This window comes from Peromyscus maniculatus, chromosome 14, assembly GCF_049852395.1.
Source record: "Peromyscus maniculatus bairdii isolate BWxNUB_F1_BW_parent chromosome 14, HU_Pman_BW_mat_3.1, whole genome shotgun sequence".
Lineage (NCBI taxonomy): Eukaryota > Metazoa > Chordata > Mammalia > Rodentia > Cricetidae > Peromyscus > Peromyscus maniculatus.
Window position 1 is genome coordinate 37,605,588 of NC_134865.1, and position 12,441 is coordinate 37,618,028.

Consider the following 12,441-nt stretch of genomic DNA (forward strand, 5'->3'; position numbering starts at 1 on the left):
TGAGGAGTGAGAATTGGTAACTTGGCAACTGTTGTGTATTCACTCAGCAGAGGATGCTGCACGCCTGTGTCTCCCTTGCTGGCCCTGCAGGTGTCCCTCTGGGGTAGACCACTGCTGGGTGTGCTCTGAACTCACGGCTCTACGCTCGGTTGCTCTGCCTTGTCTCATTCACTGCTGCGGAAATACTGGATTGCAGGACTTACTTTCCCTGATTTCCAGGTAGGCATAGGTAGAATTGAGATCTGAAAGGTTAGGTAATTTGCCTAAGGACACACAGCAGAGGCTATGATTTTTACCATTTAGCTACTTCAAACGGAAGCGTCTAGACTTGCATTCCAAATCTTCCTGCTTTATCCAGGGACAGTTAGCTAATGGTTTGTGATTTTAGCAGCAAAGTGAAGGATCAGATGCAAGCTCTTGTGAAATGAGCCTGAAAGCCTGGAGGATGCACTGAGGGCCTCGGAGGAGGCTGTGTCTGGAGCCAGGGCAGGGACACAGAGCACCTTGGAGACCGTGGGAGGGGAGGAGTCGGCCTTGTGGTCCTGGGTTTCCGAGGAGAGCACTAACTGTATCTGAGCCTTGGCCTCCCCAGCCCGGGAGGGATTGCTGCTCACCAGCAGCTTCTTCTCAGTGAACTGAGATACTTCCAGTCTCCCTCTCCTCGCTGTTAAAACAGACTTCTGTTGCATGGTCTTTCTTTCCCCTTTCCCTCCACATCCTTCTCTCTCTCATCTGGCTTCGGAGCAGTAGCTTCCTCTGTAGCCCATGCTAGCTCCAAACTCACTATGTAGCCCAGGCTGTCAGTCTCCCTGCCTTAGCCTCCTGAGTGCTGGAATTGCAAATGTGAGGCTTGAATCTCACTGTCTTGTCCCTTAGCACGCTGCTACTGATGGCCAGCACCGTTCAGCTCCTACAAATCTAAATCTAAGTCTCCTCTCTATCTTCCACTCTTCCTCTCAGAGGCTGGCGCAGCTGGTGCTGGGACTGGGCAAACCACACGGCTCCTCCCAGCTCCTCTCCTCCATACAGGTTTGCGGGGAAGCTTGGGCAGAGAGAAAGGACGAGGGACCAGGCCCTCTCCCTAACTGCCTGCTCACAGCCTGTCACCTCTTATGACTTCTCAGGCCGACCCAGTCTGCATGTATGTTAGCCTGTGCTTCAGAGTACCTGGGATCCTCCACCCCCCTTCCATCCCTGACAGAGGGTTTAGCCAACCCTTCCACATCTGGGGCTCCTGGGGCATCCCTTCCCTACAGCAGGCAGGTACCTGTTGTGGGGGAATGGATGGAGGAGATGGTTCTTCCACTGACACAATTACTCTTCTACTGCTCCTCAGCCATCTCCCCTGAGCCTGCAAATTACCCCTCTTTTCTGAGTGAACGTGGAGCCAGGCTGTGAAGATTCACCCACCTCTCCTTGTGCCTCGGCACAGTGCTGCAACAGCCATGGAAATGCTGTAAAGGGGCACACCACTTCCTAGTGGGCAGAAGCCCAGCGCCAATGTTCTTCAGCCGGCCTGTGGGCTCTAGGGGAGCCGTGGTGGGGGATGGCGTCTGAGATGGTTAACCTAGGACACTCACCTCGGGGATGTTTGTGAGCTGTGCCGCTGCAGCATGCCAGCTGCCTGCTGCTGCTGCCTAAGCCTCTTCCCCCCGAAGGCTGCTCCCTCAGCTTCCCTTCCTTGAGCTGTTTTATTACAGCCACAAGCAAAGCAACTAACACAGGGTCAAAGGGCACCGTCGCCGGGTGTCTGCTTTACGGAGATGTCTGGACCCAGCTCCTGGCCATTGTCTTGAGAATGAGTTTCAGTGAGTTGCAGGTCTGAGTCCTGCTCCTCAGTTCAGATCAGTGCAGACGTCCTCACCTGAAGCCCTGATTGGGCAAATGACAACAGACCCCGTGTTCATAATGACAGGGACATGCAGCTTTGACCACCGACTCAGCATGTCACTTTCTGCTCTTCTGACTTCCCGTGAGTTCTCGGTGGAGATATATGGATGAGGACTTTGGGAACAGACCTCAGGCTAACTAGGATGGGCTAGCCGGCCTGTCTGGTAGCAGGTTATCACACAAGTAGGTCAAGGAACAAACAGACCGCAGTGTTTATAGTCTCCTTTAGTTACCACCAAAGCCTGTTTGATTTCCTGCCTGGCAACCAGGTCACGAGGGGAAGGACGACTGTGGTATCTGGAGTAGATGTGGGCCAGAACATTGGATGAAGGGCCTGGATAGCCATACACACAGGAGCCGTCCAGTATGCAGGGGGCAGTCATTGTCCTTGCTCTCCTGGGGGTCACCTCAGGTAGGAGCTCCACGCTGTAAAGCTACTTGGTCTGCTTGCTTTGCTGGACACCATTTTGTGAGAATGCCCCCAGAGAGGACGTGGCCATTGTGAGCCTGCACTCCTGTGAGGGTCTCTCGGCCGTGAAGAGCGAAAGGCAGCCACTCTGGGGTGGCCTGCATCCTGGGGCCAGGGGTCCTGGAGCGGATGCACTTAGAAAACCACAGAGAGCCCAGGCTTGTCCAGGCCTCACTCTGCTGTGACTGGCCTGGCAAGGAGTCTTTCTGAGAACTCGGGTTGGGAAAATGTTTCTCAGAGCCTAGCTGTGTTCTGATATCAAGTCAGTCTTTGTGACAATTTGTCCTTCTTCCAGGCATTGCACTTGGCAAACCCTCCCGCAGGGAAACAGATATGGGGGTCAGCTGCGGAGCTGTGAGCCAAGGCCAGTCCTTCTGATAAAGGGCCAAGACTCACCTGACTCTTCCGCACTCTCTCCCCCATTCAAGAGCTCCAGGAATCTTGTGTTATTATTATTTTGTAAAGGTTTATTTATTTTATGTGCGTCAGTATTTTGCCTACATGTATATCTGCGTGAAGGTGTCAGGTCCCCTGGAACTGGAGCTACAGACAGCCGTGAGCTGCCATATAAATACTGAGAATTGAACCCGAGTCCCCCAGAAGAGCAGCCAGTGCTCCCAACCCCTAAGCCCCCAAGAATCTTGTATAATTTTAAAGAATACCTTCAGTTTGGATTATTGAAATTAAGCTTTTTAAATTAAATTTATAATTTGAATAAGTAATATATGCATAATAAATAGAATTCACTCACATTAATTTGCAGGTTAATTTAGGGGTAATTTACATCTTTGGTGAGTTACATGGTGAAACACTCAGAGAAGGACCTAGAACATAGGAAATGCTTAGTAAAAGGTAGTGTGATGATTTACTCTGCTGAGTCCCCTAATCAGAGTTCTAGGTATTTGCTCAAATCCTCCTTTGCTTCCCTCAGGGGCCAGTTAGTTTCCTTTATGTTGTTATTTACAGGACTTCAGTTATTTGTGTGGTTATTTTTCTTTCTCTCCATTTGTAGATAAAAATCTTCTCTTCCCTTTTATCCTTTAGCTTACTGTCATACAATGTACAGATGCTGGTTAACGACTGATCTTACTCTTTTTAAAGGTTTCCCCTTTAATCGAATGTACTTTGCTGGACTGAAGAGAATGAACATTGGTAGTCCTTGCTCTGATTGTTCTATGTGCCGTTTCTTTCTCTTATCTAATTGCCAACCCGTCCTTCCTGACCATTTATAACTAATGAGGAAAATGTATGTTTCTGTTTCTGTACCCCAGGCAGGATGCTAGCTTTTGGTGTAAGGCAGAAATGTTTTCTACATTTAGGAGATGGTTTTATCTGGATTATTAGTTCTAAATCAAAATGGATTTTTAAATCAAAATGCTTTTTCAAGATCCATAAAAATGAACATTTGATTTTCTTCTCCGACCTGCTAATAAAAAAAAATAACTGGGCTTCCTCATATTGAGAGCACTTCGCCTGAGGCTTTAGCCTGTGTAGGGCAGAGCTACAGAGTTAAAGCACACCATGGACTGTCCAGGTGCCTACTTGAGGTAAACATTTGAAGGTTCTCCAGAAATACGATTTTTTGAGCTATAACTGTTTGAGTTGGGAGGTGACATTTGTTGTCCCCAGGGAGCAGTGAAGTCAGATGGGATGCAGGGAGCAGGTTTCGCTTGAACACTCTCATTTGGAATGCTGTCTTCAGATGGGGGAATAAACAAATCGCACAGGCTTGCAAGTCCTTGGGTGCTTGGGATTTCCTACCAGAAATCTCTTCTGGCCTAGTCGACCCCATGCTGAATCACTCATTTTCCACCATGGTCAAGACCTACCTGTGGATGGACTTCTGTGATGTGGTCTGACTGTCTCTCATCTTTTGTGAGTCCGAGAACCTGACCACAATGGTCACTCTAAACTGTAGAGGTCTGAGGGATTCTGGGTGTGAGGGCAGACAATGTGCACCTGCCTTCAGCATGAAGGGGCCCCAAAGAAAGCAAAACAGCCTCCTCTTTTATTTCTCAGGCCCTAATATCAGGCCTTGCCATGCCCTAGATCCCTCCCACTTGCTCTGGTTCATCACAGACCCTCTTCCCACTGCACCCCAGAAGGGCCCTTGCCCCTCTGTGTTTTCTATGCCGACAGCGCAGTACAATGCCCAGGTGCCCAACAAGCTGACATGAGCTCCGTGACTCTCCTCTGAAGTGTCTGAGCTGTCTCTTAACTGTCTGCAACTGTAATGCCAGCCCAACAATGTCTTAGTGCCCTGTGGGCCCCCACGATCACGTTGGCATCCAGTATATATTTAATTGAGTTGATCGTCATCTTTTCAGAGTCTGGTGCAGGTGTGCCTGTGTCTTTCACATTTACTGGTGAACCTTCACCAAATGTCGAGCTTCAGATCTTCTGCCTACTTCTTACCTGTGTTTGACTCAGCTTCTGTTCCCCCCATTTCTTACCAAGATGAGGGAAAATGGAAGTTTCTGTTTGGGAAACTATCACGTGCAGTACTGACAATGACTTACAAAGGAAATCCCCAGAGAACAGGAAGGAGACAAACTCCTGACTGTATCCACGGGGAAGAGCCGAGAACAAAGCCTTTGCACTCCGTAAGCACCACAGGCCCACATCTTCTTCACCAGCCAGAGGACCCAGGGTACTTAAACCTGGGGTGTATGGAAGCTCTCTACTCTTTTAGAAAAGCTTTTGTGCTCCCCATGGAAATGAAGCATGCCGGGGGCACTGGGGAGTGAAGGACTTCCTTGGAGTCTAGAAGTCTGATGTGAACACAAACAGCAGCAGGCCCCTGGACCAGAGTTTTTTCCATGAGCACCAGGCTGGGGAAATCACGGATGTCTTGAGGAAGCTCCCTGATCCTATCAGCTGGGCTTGAACCTTTGCTAGACAGTGTGAGAAAATCAGAAAAGGCCTGAGGTTCGGTATTTCATTCCTCTTATGAAACTAGGTATATCTGTCACTTAAAAATCTTTTTTGGAGTGTGTGTGTGTGTGGGGGGGTTACTTGCATGTATGTCTGTACATTATGTGCATGTGGTGTCCACAGAGCCCAGACAGTGTCAGATTTCCTGGAATTGGAGATACAAATGATTATTATCAGTCACATAGGCGGTGAGAATCAATCCTGGGTCCTCTGGAAGAGCAATTAGTGCTCTTAGTGTCTGAACTACCCCTCCAGTCCCATAGCTGCTTTAAAATTATTATTATTATTATTATTATTATTATTATTATTATTATTATTGGTTTTTCAAGACAGAGTTTCTCTGTGTAGCCCTGGCTATCCTGGAACTTGTTCTGTAGATCAAGCTGGCCTTAAACTTACAGAGATCTGTCTGACTATGCCTCCTGAGTGCTGGGATTAAAGGCATGTGCTACCACTGCCTCGCCTAAAAAATATTTATTAATTATCATTATGTGTGTGTGGTATTGGGGTGGGGAGTGAACCACAGCACACATGTGAAGGCCAGAGGCCCACTTTGTGGAGTCAGTCCCCTCTTTCCACCTTTCTGCGGGTCCTAGAACTCAGAGAGCAGGCTTGTGCGGCAAATGCTCTACCTGCTGGACCATCCCTCCAGCCCATGAAGCAGCTCTTAATGCTCTCATTCACATCGTTTGAAAATTCAAGAAGAGAGTCAATTTCCAGAAAGTCTTTCTGTGGTATGTGTGACATCCACAGGGATTGCAGATGTCTCTTCTCTTCAGAGCAGGTCTCAGAAGGGCTTTTCTCGCAGCTCTCCTCCCCATGTTGCCACCTCTGTGGTATTAGGAGATGCTCTCCGCAGGGCAACAGCAGAGTGAGGCTCCCAGACCAACACAGCCTTTTCTTCATAACTACCAGCTGATGTGATGGTCAGAATCAACACTGAGGACCAAGTCTTTTCTTCTCTGTCCTACTGGAGAAGTGTCACGAATTTGAGGTCAGCCTGGGCTACACAGTGAATTCCAGGATAGCCTGGGCTGCAAAACAAAATCCTATCTCAAACAAACAGCAAGCTAGGCCCTTTCTCATTTTAAGAGGTCATACTATGGAGCAGCCAGAGGACCTCACCATGTACAAATCCTCAATTAGGATCTCCCAGCATGCATAAGAATAACCCAAAGAAACTCATAGTCTATAAATTGCCTGATTGGTGGTATTCTGTTATTGCACCACAAAATGGGCCAAGACAGTATTTGTGCATGCATCAGTGGTTCATAATCCAAGAAAGTGCTTCATTCCAAAGCCCTTGGGAAAAAGGTGACCACAGGAGCCTGGCCCTGGCTCTGGACCTTTTGTTAAGAGCAGCCTTCCGCATGATGAGTCTCCTTTGTATTTTTGCTCTACAGTACTTTTTTTTTTTTTTTTCTGAAACAAGCTGTAGATTTGCAGATTTTGTCATTAGGCTCCTGTGGGTGTCTCTTAGCAAGAGAGCCCCGATTAGCAGCCATTTGGGTAGCACCAGTGACACAAGAGAGTTGACACTGGAGTCCCACAGAAGATCAGGGTTCAACCCAGTCACACGGTTAAGCAGTAGTGAAACTGAAGGTTTTCTTTTCAAATCTCTGCTCCACAGCAGCATTTTCCTCCACACTCTTTGATTAATGGAGAAAACCAAGGACTACTTGTTTGTGTATTTATTACTAGTGTGCATATGGTGGGGTATGCCATGGCATGCACGTGGATGTTAGAGAACTAACTCCACAAAGTTGTCCTCTGACCTCTACATATCAGTTCTCACCCTCCACCTCTACATGGGTTCCAGGGATTGGGCTCAGGGCATCAGGCCTGCATGGCAAGCATCTTGGCCCATCGCTCCCATCTTACTGGTCCCTGAAGGAATATTTGCTGGTACAGTTTCAGGTGAGGGCTGTTTTGTATCTCAAAAGCAGAGCTGTGATTTAGAGAAGCAGGCCATGCCTTACCACTCAGTGCTGGGGGCCCAGGGTGGTCAGCTTTCTGCCACTAACGGAAGCTAGGAAGGCTTTAACCGTCTCAACACTGGCTCAGGAGGAGGCCCCAGAGGTGCATTCCTAGAAAGGCTGTGATTCATGGGAAACAGTGCTTCATGCATCAAGATGTCGCAGCTGGCCTTGTGTCTGCTGATCCATCTCCACAGGCCTCTTCATTGTCCATGTGTTAGATGCCAGCAACCCTAATTTGATTCTTAATTAAGACACATGTGAAAGTCAAATTCCATTAAAGCCTCTTGCCTGCTCACCAGACTCTGAAAGAACCTTCTAGAAGACCAGCCATAGGATGGAAATGAGGTGTCTTGGGAAGAAGAGTTGGCCTTGAGCCTGCGACCTTCTCTTTGCTACAACTTGGCTGGTCACCACTGGCACATCACTTTGAGCTGGGTGCCTTGGGACACACTTCCTCCAACAAGGCCACACCTACTCCAACAAGGCCACACCTCCTAATAGTCCCACTCATAGTGGGTCAAGCATTCAAACACCTGAGTCTGTAGGGGCCATTCCTATCCAAACCACCACACAGCCCCAGCCCACTATAGTTAGCAAGATTATAAAAAACATGAGGGAATATGGCTTCTGCTGTGGCCAAGTCTGGCACAATATCATGGGGACCTTAGAATGGCCCCCAGTATTTCCTGGGAGAAGCACATTCTCTCTCTCTTTTTTTTTTTTGGTTTTTCGAGACAGGGTTTCTCTGTGTAGCTTTGCGCCTTTCCTGGGACTCACTTGGTAGTTCAGGCTGGCCTCGAACTCACAGAGATCCACCTGGCTCTGCCTCCCGAGTGCTGGGATTAAAGGCGTGCGCCACCACCGCCCCGGCTTGCACATTCTCTCTTAAATTATAAAATTCCCTCTCTAGTGAAACCCAAAGCAATCCATGTGCCCTCCTGACTCCTCTGTGAAATTAGTATTAATCACACTGACTGATCCTCCACAGGATGCCCCCAAACAGCCTCCAGCAACAGACCATTCATTGTCCTTGACATTGTTAATGGCTGAGGAGAAATTCCCCACTATTCTGGAGTTCTCTAGTCATGCACACTCAATTCTCAGATGACCTCATGAATCCAACACTGCCTCGAGAAGGAAAATAAGCTTCCACAATCTTCTGGGCCCTTGCAAGAGAGAGGACATCATTACCACACTAAGACCTGCAAGAGAGAGCATCATTACCACACTAAGGCTTTTAAGTGGTTCTTTTCCGGCTCTTCCGAGGCTGGGAGGGAGGAGGGAGAACCAGAGCCTTTGTTCCCCAGCGGCAGCAGATTTCATGGCTGTTTGGTCTGGCTGTTTCCTTGGCTCCCAGAAGACCTCATGTTTTCACTTCCAGTGTCTAGAAAGCATTCCATCTTGGGTAATGACCAGCCCCCTTTGTTGCCATGAAATGAAGTCACAGACCAAGCAAAGAAACCTCTGTTTCCAGCCAACCGCTTGGTGTTTATGCCATCTCGTCTCTGTCTAAATCTGCAGGAGGAGAAGCTCTGCACCTGATCCACCTGCCCGCCACCAGCAACGTGCCAGAGAATGCTCCACCTGCAACTTTGGTGCATGAGTTTTCCGTGAATTTATCAGTATCATTGTCACCTGTGATGCCAGGATTTCCCATGGTGGTCAACCCAAGACCCTTCACTGAAGCCTTCAGGGTGAACAGACTATCAGGGACCAACTTTGAGGTGAGCTGCCTCTGACTCGTGCCCCGTGTCTGTAAGAAGATACGCACAGGACTCCAGAGCCCCTGTGCTAGATGCCCAGCTTCCTCGGCCTTTCCTTCTCTTCTTCTGCAGTTGCCTTGAACGTTCTGACCTCACATGTTACTGGGTGGTAGTGTGCACTGGCCCACCCTGTTCTTTGGAAGGGAGGAGGTGAATCTTGACATGTTGAGTTGTTGGTGACCTTGAATCTAGGGTGTCTACTCTGCTGTGACTCTGTGACTTTTTTAGAGGACAGTCTGAAAGAGCAAGTATATTTAATATGAAAGACACACCCACGTGTAAGCAGAAGTCTCAGTGTCTAGATCCGCAATGAGCACGTTTCCTTTCAGATGCCTCAGACCCAAATATTTGCACTCATGTGTCACGCCATGGTTGCTCTGTTGTCTAGCTTGTCATTTGAGTTTTTTCCAAAGTTGTCACATCCCCCTAGGGAGAGCCTGCCTGAGGACATCTTTAGGATCCAGGGTCTGGACTCTCTGGCCTTCAGCATTCTCCTCCTCAGTCCCCTTACTCAACAGGTCTGGCAGCCTCCTGAACTTAGAGCCAGCTCTGCCATGGGTCCCTTGGGTCCTTGTGGGACATACTGGGCTCAAGCCTGCCTAGTCTAGACTTAGTTGCTTCCATGGGGTCCATACTGGTGTTCTTGTTTGTTTGTTTGTTTGTTTGTTTGTTTGTTTTTTGAGACATGGTTTCTCTGTGTAGTTTTGGTGCCTGTCCTAGATCTTGCTCTGTAGACCAGTCTGGCCTCGAACTCACAAAGATCCGCCTGGCTCTGCCTCCTGAGTCCTGGGATTAAAGGCATGTGCCACCACCAACCAGCCATACTGCTGTTCTTAAATGTAGCGCATCCTCTGCATTACTAGGGGAGCTCCAAAGAGAGCAAGGTCAGGGCCTACAGCTGCCCTGTTGAACCCCTTCCCTGAGGCGGAGCCCAGTGTCTCTCCACTCTGGGATGGGTTCAGTCAATCTTCACATCATCATCCCACGGAAGTTCCCAGGACCCAGATGCTGGCTCCAGGACTCAGCTGCCCTGCCTATCCATTCTTAGCTTATGGCCTGCATTGGGTAGCTGCTGCCAGTCTCTTCCCTAAGTCCTGCCGACTGCTCACACTTACAGAGTACAGCTGTGTTCTGGACACCACTGAAAATGAATCTCACACTCACTCCTGCTCTTGAAATCTTCAAGGTACCATGGCTCCACAGACGAGGAAAACTGAAGCACAGAAAGACTGAGTTGTTTGTCTTAGCTTGCATAGCTAATATGTAGCTGACTGTGACTGGGAACCAGGTCATCTAGCTCTGGAGATCTCATTAAAAAACAAAACAAAACATATTTAATTGAGCTGTTAATTCACAAGTAGACCCCACTACTGCCAAGCAGAGAGTCTCCTTGGCCCTATAGGCCTAGTGATCTCCCCCCCCCCGGAGGGGGGGGCGATGGTCTCCTGGATGAGAGTCTCTAAGGATAGCTCTGAGCCACCCAGGCAGGAGAGGGCAGCAGGTAGGACCCAGCAGCCGCCCAGGAGCTCTCCAAGGTCCTGTGGAGGCCAGTGCTGTCCTCTCTTTCATCTTCCAGGCTCAGCCTGACCTCTCTCTTGTCCTGTTAACTGTTCTGAGAGCTATGGGCCCAAAACTTTGCTCAGCTTTGCTCAGGATGATGCTGAGGCCCACATACACAAAGCCAAACTTACGATTTTACCCCAGAATTCTGTAGCTAAACTGAAGCCCCCCCACTCCCACCTGGTGCCTCAGGAGAGCCCTCCCCTCCCCCTTCCCTCCCCCTTCCCTCCTCCCTTCCCTCCCCTGACTCGGCCACCCTGTATGTGAAATGGAGTGATGTTTGCCCATCTACAGTTATCGTGACGAATAAAACACCAAAATGGCTTGGCAAGGGGCAGATCCACAAACATTGTAAGCACTGGTGAGACCAGACAGTTTTCCCATTTCTGCTGGTAGCCGCATGATTCTTTTTGTTCTAAGATGCAAACTTTGGGTGCTTGTGAGAAGTCTACTTGCCTCCTGTAGAGAGTCCCAGCTAGTTCCAAAGAGAAGGAAGCAGCAATAGGTGATGTGGAAGGACAGGATCCGTCTAACAGGACATAAAGGAGGCTCCAGCCTGAGCAGGAAGTTGGTGTATAAGGAGGCACTGGACTGTGTCTGCTGGACAGGTGGATGTGTACTCCCCAAGCAGTTTCCACTACCCAGGGATGAAGTCAACCTTTGCACAGGGTTCTTAGTGCCAGATGGTGCTGGGCACAGCCCCTGAGTTAGCTCATTCAAGCTCCAGGACGACCTTATGAAGCAGGTGTTACTTTATCCTTGTATTGCAGATGGTAAGACTGAGGCATGGAAAGCTACATAATGGGAAATTGAGCTTTGAAGTCAGTTAGTTTGGTTCAGAGTCTTTGCTTATGATGTGCTGTGGGAGCCCGTTCTGGGGTTCCTCGTGGCTTTACCCAGCAGGTCCAAATAGAGGATGATCAGGACCACGGGCCTGAGTGCAGGTGTCTGAGATGGCCTGCACTTGGCTGTGCTGGGGGAGGAGGTCTTTTGCTCCACCCCTTGGCGTCTCTATAAAAACCCTGGACCAGAGACAGTCGGGGGCCAGTTGGAATAGGTTCCAGGCCCTCTCGAGGCTATCCTTTATTTTCTATCTGTTTATCTCCGCAACATTCTCCGCTATAAATCCTTCTATCTAATATTTCCTGCTGCTCACACTCAAGAAAACTCTGGGAAGCTGTGGGGGTGGTGGGTAAACGCCCCACAGAATGGCGCCCGAACAGGGACTAAAGAAAAAAAGGGACTAAAGAAAAAAAGGGACTAAAGAAAAAAAGGGACTAAAGAAAAAAAGGGACTAAAGAAAAAAAGGGGAAAAAAAGGAACTAAAGAAGGGAAAAAAGGGACTAAAGAAAAAAGGAACAAAAAAGGGGGGACTAAAGACAAATGAACACGGACTTAAGACAAAGTAATAGGGACTAAAGATAAAGGAAAATAATAGTTTTATTACAGAGTTTTTGGTGAAAGTGCTGAGTCAGCCCTGCCAGTGGAAAGGCATGCCGGTGTTATGGAATATATATATATTTTTATATATATTTTTTGGGAAGGCAGGCGTTTTATCCTCGAGAGAAAAGGAAAGCGGACTGGAAGGATGTCCGATGCTGCAGCGAAATTCTCTTCTGTCAAAATTTTCTATCTTCTATCCCTTTCTCAATTTCTATCTGTGATAAGTATAAGATATAGGGTAGTAATATAGTTTAGGAAAAACTTAGAAGTATAAGATTGTGTAGGAAAAAATAAGTAAGGCAACTAGACAGAAAAACTCTTCAATTTTCTAACTTTGGGGGCTTTGAAAGCAAACTGGGGAAAAAATCTTTCTTTGGGCTTTACGGGTAGTAAAAAAGCTCTT

General features: G+C 48.4%; 1 protein-coding gene across 1 annotated transcript in view; it reads left to right on the top strand.

The window, feature by feature from the left end:
- The first annotated feature begins 2,170 nt into the window (after positions 1-2,170).
- The window catches only part of Cdhr3 (cadherin related family member 3), an 88,675-nt gene continuing 78,404 nt past the window's right edge, over positions 2,171-12,441 (top strand). Inside the window, exons 1-2 of the mRNA XM_076550524.1 lie at positions 2,171-2,302; positions 8,794-8,996. Of these exons, the coding sequence (XP_076406639.1) occupies positions 2,257-2,302; positions 8,794-8,996 (249 nt within the window). The 5' untranslated portion in view covers positions 2,171-2,256. The remainder of the gene's footprint in view (positions 2,303-8,793; positions 8,997-12,441) is intronic.